Here is a 22,226-nt window from a genome sequence, read left to right as displayed (position 1 = left end):
AAAGGTAAATTCTGTGAAAGCGAGGAACATACGTATCTTATTCGTCGCTAAGCCCCACTGACCACACAGTAACTGGACGTTGCATGTCCTTAACCAATATACACAAAATAGAAAGCAATCATCTCACATTGGATTGTCATAAAAGTGTTATGTTTATTTGCACATATGATATATTTATTAATAAATTAATGAATATAAAATATTTATGACCTGTTCAGTTCTATCTTCATCCTGTTAAGATCTCTAAAACCTAACAAATAGGAGAATTAATACTTGTGAAGAAGATCTCAAGTCATTAGAGAAGCCAAAATGATTTCTAAAAAATAAAAAATTGAGTTTGGCTTAGTACTCATTTTGTTTGATCATAGGCTAATTATTTTAAATCTCTAAGTGTTAGTGTCTCTAAGATAAGTCGGCTTGTTGGATTATTACATTCGACTAAATATTTATTACCCAATCATTTTATTAACGGTTAAGTTTCTTACTATACACCTGATTCTAAGAAGTTGAGGAAAACAGCTGATTCGTGATGAAGTCTGAACAGAATCTTAGAGGTGTGAGTAGAAAAGTTACGGGGGGGCCATCTCATTACCTTTTCGTATAGTAGGTGTGTCGCTGTCTGCGATCAGTTGCAAGCAGTCTTGAATGACTGAAAAGCAAAAATATATCCTTTTAGTTACTTGAATAGGAACAGTAAGGGAAGGAAGAAAAGTGCCTGAGTCCACAAAGCTATTTTTCCAGAAACACCGAGCCAATTCTACCTCCTACGGATCCTGCACATTGTTCTACAATTACTTTGTGAAATTTGCCCACAGATATTTATTATAAATTTTACTTAAAATAGAATATGTCCTTGAAGTTCATGGTTTAGAAAAACCCTACACACTGTTGAAAAACGGTAAGTATATCATCTTTATTGTTCACTGTAACTTGCCTTCACATATTATGCCTGGACAGAAAGCGAGTTTATTATGTGTTTTTCAAGTCTATCATAGACATGAACCAAACTACCAGAATATTCCAAAGTGATTTTTTTTTTGTTTAAAAAAAAATCCCTAACGCTAATTAATAAGTCAGTGGTCGTGCTAATAATATTAACATTACTGAAAATAAAAACAATTGCTAACATTTATTGAGCGGATATAAATACAGGCAACCTCACAAAAATCCTAAAAATTACATCCTGGAAACTAAGTCCTGCACAGTGTAAACAACTTGTTCGGGGCCTGCAGCGGGAAGTGACGGGGCCAGAATTGAAACCATGCCCATTTCACTCTGGAGCCAAATTCAGGCTTTTGGTAAAGTGTTTTGGACCAAAAAAAAAAAAAAGAAAAGAAAGAGGGAACATCGTTAAAAATAAAATGGGAGATTTCCCTGAAACCGCATAATCAGTAAAACTTCTGGGAAGCATCAGTTCGCATCGCATCACTTATCACATGTACAATATTCCAGAAAATATTCAAGGAAAGAGAGAACTATTCTGTTAAATAAAGACAAATGCCTCCAGGTGAACGCAAAATAAGGACATTTTCCATGGGAACAGAAAACAAAGCAGTATATATCTCTGCAAATCATAAAACAGAAATTTAAGCATGCCTATTTGAAATTAAGAAAATATTAGTTTAGAGTTTTTATTATCCAGTAAGTATTTTATTCCGAGTTGAAGTGGGATATTAAGAACATGCTTCTCTCTGTACACATTTTAAGAGCTTGACACAGTGAATTCTGCTTCAGTTGATTAACTGAAAACATTCTGATATTTACAACACGGAGTAACAGAGGTAATCGTGATAAGTTCTTCCCAAGCTGTGCAAAGACACAGGCCTGCAAAGAATACAGCGAGTATTCACATAAGAAAATCTGTTATCAAGTTTCCCTTGGTATTTCAAGGTGGAAATATCAGGTGAACAACTGCAATTCTTGTATGACTCTGAAACTTTTCTACCACGTTTTCATGTAAACCTGATCATTTTGACAGAGGCAGAACATTCTGGACTATTCTGTGATTCTTTTATTGATCTGCAAAACAACGGGAGCCATGTCTATGCCATAGGGAAAATGTGACCCAGTGCTGTTACGCTGACAGACCTTCTGCCACGACAAATACGTCAAAGCATCAACAGTGGCAAGATGGTCATGAATAAGGGCGGCTTGAGAGAAAGGATTTAACGAAAACAGCCAAAGCAGTGAAAGTCTGAATAGCGTGCACAGGATCTAGGGGAGCCCTGCTAAACCTATTTGAAACATGTTCCTATCTCTCTAACAAACACTTCTTAAGGGCTTACTGCTCAGTTCTGTGACAGATGCAAGGGTCAATCAGAGCACGTGAAGCTTTAACCTTTCTTCCACACAGAAGAAGAGGCAGATGCTGACACAAGTCAAAGTCAAATTTCCAAACGTTCCATCTTTCCTTTGCGGCACATGCACGTGTACATAGAGATTAAATGAGATAATGCATGTGGAGTACTGCGTACTACTCCTGATACGCAATAATTGCGAAATCAAGCTTGGTTATTACGGCAGTCGCCGTGTTAGCACTCTTGTTCTTGTTCTTTACTGAACCCAGTTAACTGGGCCCATGATGGAAGCTCACGAGGAGAGCACAAAGATCCGATTCACCCAATAAAGAGAAAACCAGGTTACTCCCTGTTTCAACTAACCCTTTTCTTGACCACTTACCCAAAACTCCACAGGAGTTTGGAGAAAGACTGATGCCTTGAGGCTACCAAACTGATAAGAAAACATCTAAGTTTTAATCTCCGCAGCCCAACTCCAGTTGGCTACAACCTACACGTCAAGAAACAATGATCTATTCTATCAAGAAACAATGATCTATTCTATCATGTAGTAGCAGAAATCTAACTTTTAGAAGAAAATGCACTACGGAGGGAAAAGTGTGTTTCAAGAAATACTCTTCAGAAAGGAAAATGGAATATTTTTTTTTAATTTTTTTTCAACGTTTTTATTTATTTTTGGGACAGAGAGAGACAGAGCATGAACAGGGGAGGGGCAGAGAGAGAGGGAGACACAGAATCCGAAACAGGCTCCAGGCTCCGAGCCATCAGCCCAGAGCCTGACGCGGGGCTCGAACTCCCGGACCGCGAGATCGTGACCTGGCTGAAGTCGGACGCCCAACCGACTGCGCCACCCAGGCGCCCCAGGAAAATGGAATATTAAAAGAAAAGTTCAACAATAGTATTTGAATTATACTCACTGAAGCCAGTGCCATTCATTAATTTTCCTTACTCCAGAGAAAGTCACCGGGCTTCTGAAGGAGTTTTGTTGGAAATCAGCAGAGGACTTCCCATTCTGGCCTCCAAAGATGCTGCTTGGGTCCTATCAACCTTATCAGTGTTATTTACCTCTTCACTTTCAGCTCTTCCTTTTTAGAAAATTCCATATCCATTGTCATCTTCTCTCTCGTACAACAGTCCTTTAGGACTTTCCCATTCAACACAGATGTGACCTTAAACTATAGACTGTCACTCACAAAAAGTGGGTCAAAATAGCAACACTTTTTCATCTCTCCCAGTAGCAAAGATATCCAAGCACAAGAGTTCTGAGAATGCACAGTCTTGTAAGAAACACAAGATTGGTAGCAAGTGTGATGTTCGTCGATTGTGTTTAGTTTTTAAAAGTCTTCATACATCTTTCCCTCTACTACAACGGAAGGAAATTTGAAGAGTCTGAGAACAATTTATCTTTTTTTTTTTTTTTAAATTTTTTTTTCAACGTTTATTTATTTTTGGGACAGAGAGGAACAGAGCATGAACGGGGGAGGGGCAGAGAGAGAGGGAGACACAGAATCGGAAACAGGCTCCAGGCTCTGAGCCATCAGCCCAGAGCCCGACGCGGGGCTCGAACTCCCGGACCGCGAGATCGTGACCTGGCTGAAGTCGGACGCTTAACCGACTGCGCCACCCAGGCGCCCCGAACAATTTATCTTTTTAACGAATCAAACATTACATTAAAGCATACATTAAAACTTTCCTGTGTGTGATGGGGTCACGCATATTTCTAAATGTATATATTATATATTATAATGATGTGTGAAAAAAAGGAAAACTGATCTTGTTAAGTACAAATTTACAGCATAATATTTATCCATAATATTAAACTTTGTGTAAAATATTTCTAAAACAAATATATGATATTGACGGCCAAAACAGTTCACAAAAGAGAATTCCTAAAATAAGAGTTTTCAGAACAAAAATAATTTGCTATTGCTCAATATCTGTTACAATAAAATCCAACCAACCTCACAACTAGACTAGCGTTGAAATATTTTCCCTACGGAAAACATCTTGAGTTTGAAAGCCATCTGTTTCCGTCTAACCTTTATGTTACATTTGAAACACCATTTAAATAGAAAAAGGGATTGGAAAGTTAACGGGATTGCTGGTATCTGCTGTATTGTTTTCTGTATTGGATCCGAACCTTTTCAAACTGGGATCGGGTTTATTCTCTTTATTTCAACAAAAGTTCGATCTAATATCAACCACCATATTATGTATAATCTGCAATTACGCAGATTATACATAACTCCAGTGGAAAACACAGAGCGCTTCCCATTACATTCACCCCATCCATATGATCCACACCTACTCCTCCTTCGTAGTCCTTTTTACTCTTCTCATTCAACCTTCTTCCAAGCTCTTCAGTCTGGATGAGATGTCCTTCCTGCATTTCCCTGTGTCCCTTCCTCCTTCTGTCTTCTTACTTAGTGCACCACAGGTTTTAAAGAATGAGGACCCTGAAGGCGATGTCTCTCTTTTATTTCTGTATACCTTACCATTCAGTGTATGAGGTCACGAGAAATACAGTTTGGTTTTTCCTGAGCTAGTTTTGAATAAATAATCAGTGGCTGGAAAAGTTTAACCAGGATAAATTCCATAAAGACCCCAATACTGACCTAATGATGAACACAGATTGATGAGGAAATTCAAGAAAGCATGATTTGGGGAAAAACATTTCTACGGGAATGGGAATACAAGAATTTAGGGGTGAAAAAGTAGATTATAAATTCTTATTTGATTGGCGATAAACAGTTTGCCAATACAAGTTAACAGAGTTTTAAAAGTATGTCTAGAGAGCTAAATTGAGAAGTATGTATTTGACTTACCAGGAAAAAAAACCCAGAAATTCCTAATCTTCACAGGGGCCTGCCTGATATATGTTGTGCTTGAGAAATGTCATACATGTGTCCTTGTGGAGACTAAGTTGCCACACGGAGAAGAGTGAAAACAAAGGTTCAGCTGTTGACTGGCATAAATATAATATAAGGGTGATTTGATCCCCAAAGCAATTATATAAATACAGCATCCAAGATAAATTGTGAAAAAAAAAAATTAAAAGTTTGTGACCGAGTGTGTGTTTGAAGGAGAATTAAAAACTAATAATAAAAACAAGTTTTCAATTCTGGGTAATTCAGAAAGGTGGTAGCGCTACAATGGCCCTGAGGAAGTAAAAAGGGGTGCTGGTTCTTTGGGGGTTTTGGAAAGAAGTTGACAGAGCAAAACAGAAATCACGACAGTTGATAGCAGTAAAAGATATTATCTGAATGGAAGACTGTGTGTGTGTGCATGTGTGTGTGTGTGTGTGTGTGTGTGTGTGTGTGTGTACAGAGTCCTAAGCATTAATTGGACATTGTCACACTGCCAGGTACCACTCCTGATTTCAGTATTTTCTATGCCTAAAGCACTGTAAGGATATATAAAATGGCAGTCCTTTGCCTTGGCTCATAAACACTAAGAGTAAAACACAAAACAAAACAAAACCCCAGAAAACAAAATGCCATCTTCCTAAGTTATTTCATTTTACAATTGATGAAACATTTTAATTTAAAATGACTAATTTTATAGTTGAGTCATCATCTCCACAGGATATGGCTTCCCCCCCCCCCTTTTACCATGAATTCCTTGCATCGCTTTAGAACACTTCTCATTATTAATGGTGTATACTCAGAAGGCACTGGGTATAGGTAACTTACCAGTGATGAAAATTAGCTGCATGACACGATATGCACACATACTTGAAGCCAAGGAAGGTAAACACAAAAATATACCTAATGCTTGGAGAAAGCTATCAGTGAATTGCACAGCCAGCCCTTACACACCTTCCACTTCGCCTTGGACATCTCTGCCTGGCTGCCACAGTGACGATTCAAACTCAGCATGACCCAAATTTATTTCTTTGTCTTCCTCACACCCACACGCCTCTTATTCTTCTGTTTTCTCTTACTGGATATAAGTATCCTCTGAGTTGCCCAAGCTAGGAACTTTGTAAACATGCCTGATTCCTTCCTCTGCAATCCTGAAATCCAACAAATAATCAAGTTCTAATGGTTTGAATTTTTCAACTTTTGCTCAGTGTGGATTCCGTCTGTCGTTTATCTCATCCAACAGTTTTACTGAGCACTATATTTAGGTCATGTGTTGTGCTCGGAATAGCAAAAAAAAGAAAAGAAAGAGAAAAGACACTATCTCTACCCCCATGGAGCTTGCGATCTAGGGGGAGGAACAAGTATGAATGAGAATCAGAAAGATACATTGGAAGTTGCAGCTGTAAGAGCAATACAGTGGCCAGACTTTGACCCAATCAGGAAGGCTTCCCTGAACAGTGACACTTAAACTGAAATTAGAAGAAAGAAGGGGCAGCAGGGCGGGGTGGGGGGAGGAGGGTTTGGCGCGCCTGGGTGGCTCAGTTGGTTAAGCATCTGACTCAACTCAGGTCAAGATCTCCCAGTTCATGGGTTTGAGCCCCGCAATGGGCTCTGTGCTGACGGCTCGGAGCTTGGAGCCTGCTTCGGATTCTGTGTCTCCCTCTCTCTCTGCTCCTCCCCTGCTCTCTCTCTCTCTCTCTCTCTCTCTCAAAAATAAGTAAACATTAAAAAAATATTTTTTAAAAGAAAAGAAGAAAGAAGGGGGTAGGAACATCCCACACAAAGTCAATAGTCATGAATATACACAAAGGCTAACGTTGGAGGGATACAGCAATATGGCTGAAGGGGGTAGAGACAGACAGACAGACAGAGACGGAGAGAATAATCAAACCCGACCAGAGGAGCAAGCGTGGTGGGTCCGTTCAGATCTTTACTCTCACTGTTCTCCTGACGCTAACACTTGCTCAGCAAGTTGTGCCTCTTAGCTTTTCTACTACTTCTACTCCATCGCTTGCGTTTCCTCAGATTTGCCTTCCTAAACCAGAATTTTATCTTGTCCTAATGCTTATAACTCCTTCAAGGGGGTTCCCCTGCACACAAAACCCAAACCTCCCTTCACAACCCCAAGACCTCTACCCTCCCACACCTAGAAGCACAGAAGTTCATCCTCCTGCTCCCAGGACTGCGTATGTGCTATTCTGCCTGGCTAAATACTCCTCACCTTAGTATCTGGTGAAACCCGTCCATCCTTCAGGGCTCAGGCCAAATATCAACTCTTTCCCTGATCCTTCCAGCTAACTATTTGATCCCACTACACTTTGCACATACATCTATTGAAATAGCATTTCACTATTATATCCTAATTGTTTCTATTACTGTCTCTTTCCCTAGGCTGAGTCACTTGACATTAAGAACTATCAGTTACAAATTTGCACAGCATCTGGTTTATATCAGACTAAAAGCAAAAAATCTGTGGCACAATTCAGAAAAAAAAGATATAACAATATCCAATTTTTCCAAATGATTCTTAAGAACCTCATCCTTAAAGGGCACTTGGTGGCTCAGTTGGTTGAATGTCCAGCTCTTGAGCTTGGCTCAGGCCATGATCTTGTGGTTCGTGAGATCAAGCCCTGCATTGGGCTCTGCACTGAGAGTGCAGACCTTGCTTGGGATTCCCTCTCTCTCTCCCTTTCTCTCTGCCCCTCCCCTGCTTGTATTCTCTCTCTCTCTCTCTCTCTCTCTCTCTCTCTCTCTCTCTCTCTCCCTCCCTCCCTCCCTCTCTCTCTCTCTCCCAAAACAAATAAACTTTAAAAATACCCTCCTCCTTATATCCAACTTCATAATACATGTTAAGTCAAATTAAATTACTGCTTGAGAGAAAATAGATTCTATTAAAAAAAAACCCATCATTTCCATGATATGTGGACCCTCTAATAATCAATCTTTGGGCTCAGGGTTATTTGAAAAACATTTTCCATAACAGATAATCTTCAATAATAAGGATTTTGAATTTTCATCTGTAGAATGGTAGCACACTATGATACATTTTTTCAAGCAAATGGTTGTGTATTTCTCTAAAATTTCTTACCCTTTATTTCCCAGAAGATGTTCTAGAGCAGCAGAAACAAGAGAAAAAAGGTGAGCTGTTAAGTGTGACTTCACAGTCCATGTCAGAAGCTCAAAGAGCAGTTATCTACAGTTGTTTCTCCTGTCTATCTCAAATGGCCTGGCTTTAGGAAGAGGAGGAGAACTCCAAAACGAATAATCCAATGAAGAAATGAGCAAAAGACATGAACAGACACTTTTCCAAAGAAGACATTCAGATGGCCAATAGACACATGAAAAGATACTCAACATCACTCATCATCAGGGAAATGCAAATCAAAACCACAATGAAATACCACCTCACTCCTGTCAGAATGACTAAAATTAACAACTCAGGAAACAACAGATGTTGGCAAGGATATAGAGAAAGGTGAACACTTTTGCATTGTTGGTGGGAATGCAAACTGGGGCAGCCACTCTGAAAAACAGTATGGAGTTTCCTCAAAAAATTAAAAATAGAACTACCATACGGCTCAGCATTTGCACTACTAGGTATTGTATCCAGAGGATACAAAAATGTTGATTCAAAGGGGTACATGCACCCCAATGTTTATAGCAATATAACAATAGTCAAATTACAGAAAGAGCCCAAATATCCATTGACTGATGAATGGATAAAGAAGATGTGGTATAGGGATGCCTGAGTGGCTCAGTTAGTTAAGTGTCCAACTTTGGCTCAGGTCATGATCTCACGGTTCATGAGTTCAAACTCTGCATCATGCTCTGTGAAGACAGCGTGAGACCTGCTTAGGATTCTCCCTCTCCTCTCTCTCTGTCCCTACCCTGCTTGTGCTCTCTCTCTCTCTTAAAATAAAGTTTTTTAAAAAAAGAAGAAGGGTACCTGGGTGGCTCAGTTGGTTAAGTGTCTGACTCTGGTCTTGCGGTTCGTGAGTTCGAACCCTGCATCAGGCTCTGTGCTGACAGCTCAGAGCCTAGAATCTGCTTTGGATTCCGTGTCTCCATCTTTCTCTGCCCCTCCCCCAATCACACTCTGTCTGTCTCTCTGTCTGTCTGTCTCTCTCTCTCTGAAAAATAAATAAACATTAAAAATTTTAAAAAAGGGATGTGATATATATATATATATATATATATATATATATATATATAATGGAATAATACTCAGAAATCAAAAAGAATGAAATCTTGCCATTTGCAACAATGTCAATGGAGCTAGAATGTATTATGCTAAGTGAAATATGTCAGTCAGAGAAAGATACATATCATGATATCACTCATTTGTGGAATTTTAGAAACACAACAGATGAATATAGGGGAAGAGAAAGAAAACTAAGATAAAAACAGAGAGGGAGGAAAACCATAAAAGACTGTTAAATACAGAGAACAGAGGGTTCCTGGAGGGGTAGTGGGTGGGGGATGGGCTAGATGGGTGATGGGCATTAAGGAGGGCACTCGTTGGGATGAGCACTGGGTATCATATGGAAGTGATGAATCACTAAATTTTACTCTTGAAACCAACACTACATTGTACATTAACTAACTTGGGTTTAAATAAAAAAATTTTTAAATGCTTAAAAAAGAAAAAAGAAAGAGGAGGAGAAAGCCTGAACTTGTAAAAACATCGCAGTCAATAAACACTTGCAAATATCCAAGCAAAGGAATGATACCGAGGTGTTAGTGTGTATTTTGATGGTTCCACCTACTACAGTAAGACCTCTTCTTGTGTCTTTTCTACTTCCTGTTCCATTACTGTTCCCATGCCCTGGAATACTGTCTCTTCTTCCCTGAGTTGAGTCAGTCTTCAAAACTCAGCTCAGCTCTTATCCATCATGGTCTTAATAATCTTTCAATCTGTGATCTGAACTAACATCCTATAATACCATAGATCGTTGTCCTCTTGTTGGTACTAATGTTAATAACGGTCTAGATCTCTTCGAGACCCAACAGTTTTTGTCAGATCTGGTGTATTACACAAACATTAAGTGCATATAGCTCACACAGTGGAAAACAACTCAGAATTTATAGTTAGCATAAAACGAATGTAAACCTTAGTTCTCAAACCAATTTAGCTGTTTAATCATGAAATTAACACTTAATATGAAATTAAAATATTTTATCTCTAGAATAACAATAGTTTTCTCATAGTGGTGTTGCGAGAACCAAGTGAAGTCATAGTTTACACATGTTTTTCGTAAAGGCTAAAGAGCTTGTTTATTATTTTTAAATTTACATTAATTTTGTTTAATTTCTCCAACTCAATATTTAGCTTGTGGAGAGAAGGGACTGATTATGTCTTGGCTTCAAGTCTCTCGTCTAAAATGAGGACAATAATGCCAACCTAACAGGGGTTACTGAGAAGGTAAATGATGTCATAGAGCCCAACCCAGAGCTTGTGCGTGGAAAACACCCAGTAACTGAGTCTTTTTCTCCACTTTCCTATATATTCTTGAGTGTCCACCCCAGACCTTGGCCCAGTGGATGCTTCCTGTATATTTGAGCAAAATCTGTTTCTTCTCTAGCTCTTAAAAAATGAGAATACCTTTTATTTATTTTTATTTTGTATTATTTAAATTGTAGTTAGTTAACATACAGTTCAATATTGGTTTCAGAAGTAGGAGTAGAATTGACTCATCACTTACATACAACACCCAGTGCTCATCCCAACAAGTTCCCTCCTTTAATGCCCAACAACCATCTAGCCCGTCCCCCCACCCCATCAAAATCTGTTCATAACAAAGATACAGCTGTCCAATACAGTTCTTTTAAATAGGACTTGACTTATAAAAATAATAAACATTGAAACCAATATCCATTCCTACAGGATTCCTGAGAACAACACATTCCTCAACATTATGGATTTATTTTTTAAATATCTACCCATTTCCACAAAAGTTTTTTAAGGTGATAGAATAAAGAATGATTGAATCTTCAGGAAGAAACAGAAAGACTTTTCCTGACCTCTCCTTACACATCTTCTCCCCTCCTCATCCTTCACACTGCCAAATCTGTTAATTCTGCCCCTTAAATCATTCACTTCTTCATGATATTTGCCATTTTCTAGTATTGTTACATACTCATTAATCATGTTTATTGACTACTTTCTATGTCTTTCCACCTCACTGCAATGCAATCTCCAGGGGGCAGGAAACTTATCTGTTGTGTTTTCTAATCAACACTCAACACCTAGAACAGAGTTTGAAAGCTAGCAGGCCCACGGCATACATGGAAGAGACACAACATCACTTTTGGCTGCTTTGATTGACTCATTTCCTGGTTCTTCTGCTTCCCAAAACTTTAAACTTGACAAGAACAGGGTTCAGATATTTGGTTGTGAGGTCACTATTTTATTTTATTACTGCTTTTGAAATTGAACGGGAGCCAGCTCTTGCAACACTGAAAAAGAAGTCATTATTGAAGCAGGGGGGGAAAAATAGCACTTGGGGAAGATTCTGGTCAAAGATCACCATGACAACAGCCAGCTGTTTCTGTTCTAGGAAGGAACACACCCTTACTGGGTAAGAGCCTCCAGTTAGCCTAATTCTGGTACAAATTGGATGGCTGAGTTCTACACCATATATGCTTTCGACACTCACTTTACAGTCTTGTAAGATACAGCCCTGCCGGAAATCTCAGTGAAACAAAGCCTGGATGTTACAGATCTTTCCGACCTCCCATCTTTCCTTACAAAGGAGCGGGACTATGGGTTTCATGAAAGAACACTCCGAAATGGAGTTCAGCTTTTAGTGAAGTAGCAACGTTGGTTTCGCAGTTATGACAAAGGATGGTAACGTAAGACAACAGGAGACACTGGACGAGGGGTATATGGCAACTCTCTGCCATGTTCTTGCAACTTTTCTGTAATTCTAAAATAATTCCCAACTAAAAAAGTTTATAAAAGGACAGAAAAAGAACGTAAAGCGGATTGACCAAAATCTTACAGTAAATATTTATTTAGCAGAGGAAAGAAAGATGGGTAATTTTTTTCCCACTCTTGTTTTTATATTCTGTTCCATGTTGTCGACACTATTTTACTATTATAAATGAGACATGTATAATAAACATTATCAATAAAAATAATTTTTGTACTTCTATCATCTAAAACACATGAACTTCTTTTTTTAAGTTATTTATTTAATTATTCTGAGAGAGAGAAAGTGCAAGTAGGGGAGGGGCAGAGAGACAGGGAGAGAGAGAATCCCAAGCAGGCTCCATGCTATCAGCACACAAACCATGAGATCATGATCTGAACCAAAACCAAGAGTGGGAGGCTTAACCGACTGAGCCACCCAGGCGCCCTAAAACACATGTATTTCTATTAACTTTTAAATTCCCTACTGAATAACAAGGGGGGAAATATAAAGGTCACCTGATTTTATTAATAAACTGTTTAGTAATAAACTTAAATAAATATAAACTGTTTATTAATAAACTGTTTTAGCTCAGCGGGTATCCATTTGAAAGAATTCATCGTCCTGATGGACTCTTAGGATGGTTATCTCTAGGTTCTTAGAGCGAACATGAGAGCTGACAGCATTGATCATTATGACTCCATTTGTGAAGAAACTTTAACATGTAATATTTCAAAGCCATAGCGCTTTCATTATTATTTTTAATTAGGAATATCTCCAAATACACTTACGGGCTTAAAAGTGAGCTTTTTGGCTAATATGAGCCATCTGGCAATTCTTTGATCCTGGATTTCCCCACATTTCTGTTTGTTCTACTACAATCAGAAATTATCTTATGAAACACAGAAAACTTAATAAGACCTTCATTTGAAACACAACACCATAAAGAAAAACAAAACAAGAGCCAAATAACCAGCCTGCGCAATTAAATAAAAGCGTTTACCCCAGGGAGGAGTGGATGGAGCACCGAGTGGGCACGCAGGCTGACGGTGATGTCCGCCCCTTCAACTACTGCCATTCAGTCTGTGAATACCCACCAAGCTGTATCCTTAAGACATGTGCCCTTCTCCGTATGTAAACAATACTTCAGTTAAAACCAAAACATTAAAACCAGAAATCCACGAAATTAGAGTTAGATTGCTGACTATGAGAGTGTCTCTATGACTTTTAGTGAACCCAAACTGTGCCTCTACCCGGTGAACCAAGGCGGGGGCAAGGGGCTCTCAAACTCTCCCTGAGACTCTCGCCTTGTGATCAAATTCATTCTTTGGCGAATTCGTTGTTTTAAATGTCAAGTTAAAAAATTGCATAAGATGGCCTCTGATCAAAACCTGAGAAGTGAAGAAATATGGGAAACCCCCCCTCCCAATGATTGCCAAATCACAGCATCTTACTTCATAGTGAGCCCAAGATCCATCAACAAATATTCATAGAACACCCACTGTGTGCAAATATCACGATGAATGTGTAGAGGAAATATGGCCCATACCACAGAAGCCTCTACTCTTTAGTTGTACAGACAGGACACGTACAAATGACAAGGCAAAAACCCCACAGGTAGCATGTGACACCAAATACTGATGTGATTCTAGGCATGCTGTGTGCTGAAGGGAGGCTTTCTAGCCCAACATGCCGGAGCTTACTCACAAACCGAATATACATGCAGGAAAATTGAAGTGCCTGAGTGAAATTTAGGTTGGACTTATAGAAAAATAAAAATGGGCGACATTCTGGAGTGTCATTTAGCAATACTTAGCTCTGAAACTTTTTGGCATAGTCATAAAATGATGGCAACTGACGTTGAGTAGCAGAGGTAGAAAGCAGAGTATTCTAAAAAAAAAATCTAAAATAAAATTATATTTCTGTTAGGTATACATCCAATATGTGTGTGGATGTGGCTTAAAAATAACCATGTGATTGAATGCTGCATTCGTTTTTGAGAATTCTGTACATTTTAATTTTTAATATTATTATTATTATTTCAATATATGAAGTTTATTGTCAAATTGGTTTCCATACAACACCCAGTGCTCATCCCAAAAGGTGCCCTCCTCAATACTCATCACCCACCCACCCCTCCCTCCCACCCTCCATCAACCCTCAGTTTGTTCTCAGTTTTTAAGAGTCTCTTATGCTTTGGCTCTCTCTCCCACTCTAACCTCTTTTTTTTTTCCTTCCCCTCCCCCATGGGTTTCTGTTAAGTTTCTTAGGATCCACTTAAGAGTGAAACCATATGGTATCTGTCTTTCTCTGTATGGCTTATTTCACTTAGCATCACACTCTCCAGTTCCATCCACGTTGCTACAAAGGGCCATATTTCATTCTTTCTCATGGCCACGTAGTACTCCATTGTGTATATAAACCACAATTTCTTTATCCATTCATCAGTTGATGGACAATTAGGCTCTTTCCATAATTTGGCTATTGTTGAGAGTGCTGCTATAAACATTGGGGTACAAGTGCCCCTATGTATCAGTATTTATTACTTTTTTAATGTTTTTTTTTTTTTGAGACAAAGAGAGACAGAGCATGACTGGGGGAGGGGCAGAGAGAGAGGGAAACACAGAATCCGAAGCAGGCTCCAGGCCCTGAGCTGTCAGCACAGAGCCTGACGTGGGGCTCGAACTCACAGACCGTGAGATCATGACCTGAACCAAAGTCAGATGCCTAACCGACTGAGCCACCCAGGCGCCCCGTGAGAATTCTGTACATTTTTAAAGAGTTTAACGAGCCATTTGAAAATCCCAGGACTCCAAAATTGCAAGAAAACCTTTTTTAACTAACTATGAAAGAATCGTAAAACCTACATAGGGAAAATTATATCCAATTGGGAAATTTAAATTTTGATATTTAGTAAGGAGATATCACGCATTTAAGCATTCTTGGATATATAAATAAAACACCGTAAGAACTCATTTTCTTCCGCAGAATTACAATTTTTATAAAATTCCAACCAAAAATGTCCGTGGATCTATAAAGTATTTGGAAAATTAATACATAAGAACATAAATGGACACTTTGAAAGTAAAAGGGAGAACCTAAGGTTTTTTGAGCCTTACTTAAATCAGAATAGAGTAGAATAAACAGAAACAAAGAAAGCTGTATAGATTCAAATTGTTCAGCATTTTCTCAACTCCAAAAAAAAAAAAAAAAAGGATGCTACCAAACAGAAAAATAAAATCATGGGCTTTCAGAAACCCTCTTGGTTATACACATATTTTTGTAGTGCTAAATAAAATATGTTTTCCCTGCATGAGAGAAAAACTGAGAACAAACTGAGGGTTGACGGGAGGGGGGGCGGGGGGGGAGGGGAAAGTGGGTGATGGGCATCTAGGAGGGCACCTGTTGGGATGAGCACTGGGTGTTGTATGGAAACCAATTTGACAATAAATTTCATATTAAAAAACAAACACATTATGAAATTTTACTGAATGTGATAAATATACTACGGGGAAAAATAAATAGAAAATATATGAAATAAGAGAGAAAAAAAAGAGAATGGCATCTAAAACGACATTCAAGCCAGTTTCACTGATGAGGAAGGAGAGCAGATATGAGCAGTCACTAAGGTTCTCCTCTTCAAACCTTTCATCTCAGATCTATGAATGTTATGAGTATATATACAAGGAGAGAAAGAGAAAGAGAGAGATGTACTATATACTGTATATATACACATGTAGGATATATCCATATGCATACATACTGTATATATGTATACTATATATATATATATATATATATATATATATATATATACTATATGAAAGGTTTATAAAAATCTTAGGCAAACCATGATCATGACAATAGCAATTACATCTGGGTTTTAGATACTAAGTAAATTTTGATTCACTTGATAGAATTCTTTCTTACTTTCCAAACTTTCTAAAAATTACAAATTATTTACGGAAAAATTTTAATCAGTGTATCATTCGTGGATGCCATCAAATCACAAATCTGTAAAAATTTGCACATGGGAGGAAATTTTAAAATATAATAGAGGGTATTTTGAGGAAGTGGGACTCCGGAAGTTAATTAATTTCTTACTCAACGTCCTTTCTTCTTAAATCTGCTGTAATGAGCCTGTATCCTCTCTGCAATGGTAAAGTTAAGGTTTATTTGTAAGATGAATGTGCAGAGGCTGGGGAGTAGTAGCACAGAGGTTGAAGAAGATTGAGGCATTCTGACCCTACTAGATATTAAAGCTCATTATGTTACAAAATACTTAAAATATTTTATTTAATACAGATAAACAGAATAATAAATCAATGAAAAAACAGTCTCAAAATAGATTCATGAGAGAATATTAACACAGTAAGCTTTCCAATGCAAACAAGTTGAAAATAAGCATCCCATGAAATTAGCTATATTTAATAGCAGTTTGGTAAGAAAACATAAAAGAAGAAGGGAAGATAAAGCTGGTGTGATGTGATCCACCAAATAAACGCCACAAGGATTAAGGAGTTAAATACCAAACTAAAACACTAAGTTATGAAAAAGTCAAAGTAGCAGATTATAGACTAGGCTGTGTAAGAGATTGCAAATACATATATTTTCAGCTTTGATATAGTAGAGAAAATCAAAAAGAAAAGTTTATCACATTAAATACACAGATGTAAAATCTCTGCAGGAATTTTAAAAAGCAAAATATGAAAACAGTTACACCCAAATTTTGTTAAACACTATGTCTAACATAGAGCTTATTCAAAATCACAAAAAAATTAGGATAAATGAGGGAAGCCATAAATAAAAATTAGCAGGTGATAAAATTAGAAGTTACCCAAATATGCAGAAACAAATTCATCCTTCTCTTCGAGCAAGCAACAGATTACATTTGAGATACTCTTTGACAACTACTAAACTAGCCAGAATAAATTTTAATAAAATGCTGTAAGAATGTGGAGACCTTGTGCACTGCACTTCTGACCGTACACATTTATAACTCACTTTGAAAGCAACATGGCAGTAATAAATGTTCATCCTCTTTAGTTCTGATATTTCATCTATGGAATTTATATGAAACACATAAAATTCCTCGGAAATAAGAGATCTGCGCACCAACTTTGGAAATGATCATGTGACATACCTGCATGATAACGAACTAACGTGGATGTGTGACAGTTACTTAGAAAGAAGGAAAATGCTTATTGTATAACGACAAGTGAATGCAAAAATATGCCGTAGTATATATATATGGAGTGTTTTTTCAATTGTGTACAAAGTACAGATGATAAAATGCAAAGTATGAAAACAATTCACCTGCTCAAGTATAGTAAAAATATGAGTGTTTCGTAGTCTATATTTGCTTAAAGTCAATTGTGTCGAATAGACACAAAGCGATACTAAAGGTAATTGACACAAAGCATTTTATAAAAATCATGGTTTTGCAAAACAGGAAAGACTTTTTTCCATGAATAAGGCAGTCAGTGAAAAATACGTTTACAGTCAGAGCATCGTCTGTGTGTGTGTGTGTGTGTGTGTGTGTGTGTGTGTGTGTAAAACAAAGTCTGTTTTAAAGCTAGAGCAATAAACACAATGAATCGCGGCCGCACACCTGCTCCCGGCGTGATCCCAGGGCGCGCAGCGCACCCTCAGGGAAGGTGTATCTTTACCTGACCCTCCGGGACTCAGGTGGACACAGCGCGCGGCGCTCTTCTCCTCGAGTGACGGCCAGGGCTTCTGACGCAGGTGTGTCCCATCCGAGGAAGACCCTGTGCCCCCTCCCCTCCTCTGTGGTTAAGGCAGGGCCCAGCCCTCCAAGTCCGCTCCTTGGGGACAGACACCTGCCGGCGCGCCGGCTGTGCCACAAAAGCCACACGTGCTGTAGAGGCCACTTGCACAGCCTCCGGGCACCGCTCAGCGCTCGTGGAGGGGAGGGGGTCCCCAACCCAGAGGCCGGGGTCCACACCCGCACACCCGCGGACGCCGGCATCCCGTCTGCTAAGTGCTTCCGCGCCCCAAACGTACCTGTGTCTTCGGGACCCAGAGCGGCGCGCTTCCTTCTGCCGCTCTGGCTGGAGTTGCTCTCTCCCGCCGGGGCTGGTGCAAAGATCCCCTGGGGAGACAGAAACCCCAAGTTACAGCCCCGGCGTCGCAGGGGCGCGGGGGTGGCGGGGGCGGGGGACGGGCTGCGGCGGCTGCACTCACTTTCAGCGCGCTGGGGACCGCGGGGGCCAGGCGCGCGCCGGACGCCCCGGGGGTTGCGGCCCCCGCCCTGGGAGGGCCCGGCTCAGCCCGAAGCTCGCGGGGCTCCCGGGGCCCCCGCAGCTCCGCCCGCAGGCTCCCCAGCTCGGCTTGCAGGACGGCCACCCTGCACAGGGACACCACCGACAGGCAGCAGGACGTGAGCGCCAGCAGCAGGGTCACGGCCAGCAGCGCTGCGTCTTTGGGGCGCGAGCCGGGAGGCTCCTTCACTTTCATTTCTTCTCCCCTCTCCAGGCGAGGACGAAGGCGTGACCGCTCGCCTTCCGCGCAGCCCTCCATGGCACTCGGGGGACTTGGAAGGTCCGGGCCTTTCGAGAAAGTGGCCGCAGGGAAGGGATCATTTCCTGTGAGCGGTGCTTGCTGAGGTCCCACACCGACTACATGGCCTGGCTGTGCCGTGGCCCCCGGGAGAGCTCCCCGGGGTCTCCCCGCGTCTGCCCAGCTGCATCCCGGCCCCCAGTGGGTGATAGGTCTTCCTGGCACCGGCCCTTCCATCCGATTGCCCAATCATTTCCTCATTTCACTTTCAGTATCTGTAAGAATTCTAATGGCATCTACACACACACACACACACACACACACACACACACACACACACGGGCCCCTGGCATCTCCCCGCCAGGCTGGACTCAGGGTTTGGACCGGCCCACCCGGGACGTGTGGAGCCCTGCGGTACTACAGGAGCTCCCTGCGGCGTGGCCCGAGCTGGGCCACTGGGGGCCACTCTGCGAGGGCAGGGGAGAAAGAACGAGGTTCCTGCTGGTGTAATACAAAGAATTAATGAGCAGGTCAGATAAGCCAAGTGCTTAGTACTGAAGTGCACTCCGCTGCAGAGTGATTCATGAACGGTCTCTAAGTGGGAAAGAAAACCAGATGTCCTCAGAGGCTGCAGGGACGTCCACTGGGGAATATTCTCTTTATTATCGTTGGAGCATTGCCGTAAGAAGAATGGGGCTACACATTGGAGACGTCTTTACATTGGATGCGAGGGGGTCTTTACATGCAGGGGATGCTGCAACCAACCCCAGGAGCGCTCCCTGCAGCTCCCGGCCGGCTCAGCCCCACGCTGGCCGGGAGAAGTGGCTTCGACTTCAGCTCCAACGCTTCGGTCCAGACCCACCATGAACTGCCCTTTCCCTAAAGCAGCTTCTCTACTGGGCCCTATTAGGTTGACTGCCAGAATCGAATGCCTATGTGAACAGCCCGGCTTGGCTCACTTCACTTTCAAATCTCTATTGGTGGACCCAGAGTTACTGCAGAGACACTGGTCCTGCCTGGTCTCCATGGCCAGCTCCCGGACATTTCCCAGTTTCTGGCTCTTTGCCTCCGGCACCGGCAGGTTGTGTAAGGAGCTCACACTTGGACAAATGTTACCGACCACTTGCCAAATTCTGGCTACATGACTCCCCCGTGTGCTAGGGCTACTGAGCGGTAGCCTCGTCCCACCTCACTGTCCCATGCCAGCTTCAGAAAGAAAGTGACTGAGATAGTGTAAGTGAGGACAAGGGCTCCCAGCCAGGGTGTGAGTCCTGGCTCCACCCTTCACTCTCCTGGGGCCTCTGGGATTCAGTTCCCTCATGGGTGAAATGGGATGGTGACTGTCCCCGGGAATTCTAACCAGGCGTATACGAATATGGAACAAACTATATTCGCAATGCTCCCACTTTTCATCCATTTTCCTTCATTACATGAAATACTTTTCTTTATTACACACAGCACTAGCACACATACCTTTGTACGTGTCTCCTTGTAACACCTGCCGGGGTTTCCCAAACAACTGCTGGAGAACGGGCACATCTTCACCTTCATCAGGAGTCACGGAGCTGCCCGTGGATGAGTTCCTGCTTCCTCACTGTGTCACTAGGCATCATGTCATGAGACATTCGTTTTTACCTGTTAGGACTATGTTGTCTTTTCCCTTTGCGTCTGCGAGTTCTGAGACCTTTTTAAAATGACTTGTCTGTCTCTCTCTCTCAAAAATAAACATTTAAAAAAATTAAAATGACTTGTAAAGAACATTAAAAAAAACTCTAAGATGATCTTTTAATGATTACCTTGGTTCCCCAAGTCAGCTGTTGTCTAATCTCTGGCCTGGAAGGACATCATTTGTGAGTGTGTGTGCACACTCCTTCATGTCAGACATCATGTAATTCAAGTCTTCTGTCACAGCCCTTGTTTTCAGGCCAATCAGGCTGACACACACTACATAAAGTTGAAAGAAAGAAAGAAAGAAAGAAAGAAAGAAAAGAAAGAAAGAAAGAAAGAAAGAAAGAAAGAAAAGGAAAGAAAGAAGGAAAGAAAGAAAGAAAGAAAGAGAGAGAAAGAAAGAAAGGAGGGAAAGAAAGAAAGAAAGAGAAAAAGAAAGAAAGAAACAGAAAGAAAGAAAGAAAGAAAGAAAGAAAGAAAGAAAGAAAGGAGGGAGGGAGAGAAAGAAAGAAAGGAGGGAGGGCGTTAAAGAAAGAAAGAAAGAAAGAAAGAAAGAAAGAAAGGAAAGAAAGAAAGAAAGAAGGGAAGGAGGGAAAGAAAGAAAGAAAGAAAGAAAGAAAGAAAGAAAGAAAGAAAGAAAAGGAAGGAAAGAAAGAGACAGAAAGAGAAAGAAAAGAGAAGAAAAAAGAACAGAAAAAAAGAAAAAGAATTAGTTTGGAGATTATATGAAACTCTTCTGACTAACAGTAAGTGCAACCCACTCAGGTTATATGTGTGCGTGTTAATATTACCTAAATTCATACAGAACTACAAGAATTCAAGACAGTGCCTGAACTGATGACTCTCTTCTTTTACTCAGGATGCTTGGCCGCCGCGGCTTCTTTCTGTAAATCAAATTTCTTCTGCTTCTCATGGGAGATTCTGCTCTCCAGATGCTGCTGTAAAAATTCCAAAGAGAGGGAATAATTTGATTGTGTTAGAGAATTCACTCTGTTTTTGTTGCTCTTGTGGGCAGAGGCCTTCATGCCCAACTGACTGGAGAGAGCGCCACCGACCAGCTCAGGGGCAGGTAGTGTCTCCTCTTGGATCAAGCAGTGGGCACCCTAAGCACAGAGAGGGAGGGCAGGGGCTTCTTCCCTGGAAGGCAGAGGGCAGCAGCTTCCCTCCACCCAGATATGAGGCTAGCGGTCACTGCCATGTGCAGTCCTCCACAGCGATCACACGATCGAATTTCTCTGAAGGCAGGTAGAAACTACGTGGCGTTCATGTGCTCCTGGATTTCTTATTAGAGGGACAAAAGGAAGTTATCACTCCATAAATCAAAGATCTGTTTCCTGTCAAGGAAATGGCTTGACAATAATTTAACTGAAATTCTGTTACGCAAATTGCATGCCATTCATTGAACAACAGGCCCCACCACAAGGATATTCAGTGAAGGAAGCTGGCATACCTGAGCCAAGGAACACTAGAATGTTCTCTGTCCGGACTTAGCCACTTTTTACCCACTTCTTTTTCTCACCTGAAATGTAAAACATTCCCCCGGAACAGCTATACCAGATGTAATAAGCAAATACATGTTCCTTGTCCCGTCCGCTCAGAATTGCCTACATGGGAATATGGGACAGTATATTTGAAAAGAATTTAATTTTTGAGTTTATCCAGGCATATGACCCAGAGAATAAAGCGAACAGGAACTCTGGCTGCTTGCTTCTTATACTGACAACTTCAAAATATCCACAGAGTTTAATTAGAACCTTCTAGCTTGATAGTATTATGACGAATTAGCTTCTCTTATACACCTCTATGAGGACAAAAAAGTGTCCTTCCTGAAGAACTGGACCATTCTAGCACGTAGACAACAACTCTTCTAGACATGTGGATAGACCTAACAATAGATGTCAGTAAAACTGGCTTCCAAAAGTGCTCAAAATACGGTAAATAGTAGGATACAAATAATTATTACATTT

At 40.7% G+C, this 22,226-nt stretch overlaps 1 protein-coding gene across 1 annotated transcript in view; it reads right to left on the bottom strand.

Moving 5' to 3' along the window:
* The window catches only part of TNFSF13B (TNF superfamily member 13b), a 33,308-nt gene extending 14,291 nt beyond the window's left edge, over window positions 1–19,017 (bottom strand). Inside the window, exons 1-3 of the mRNA XM_043582897.1 lie at window positions 18,277–19,017; window positions 18,097–18,184; window positions 593–649 (exon numbers count right to left, since the gene is read on the bottom strand). Coding sequence (XP_043438832.1) covers window positions 593–649; window positions 18,097–18,184; window positions 18,277–18,828 — 697 coding nt within the window. The 5' untranslated portion in view covers window positions 18,829–19,017. The remainder of the gene's footprint in view (window positions 1–592; window positions 650–18,096; window positions 18,185–18,276) is intronic.
* Between the last annotated feature and the right edge of the window lie 3,209 nt (window positions 19,018–22,226).

The sequence above is a fragment of the Prionailurus bengalensis genome, chromosome A1 (genome assembly GCF_016509475.1).
Source record: "Prionailurus bengalensis isolate Pbe53 chromosome A1, Fcat_Pben_1.1_paternal_pri, whole genome shotgun sequence".
NCBI classification, from domain to species: Eukaryota; Metazoa; Chordata; class Mammalia; order Carnivora; family Felidae; genus Prionailurus; species Prionailurus bengalensis.
This window is presented reverse-complemented; position numbering and strand designations above follow the sequence as displayed.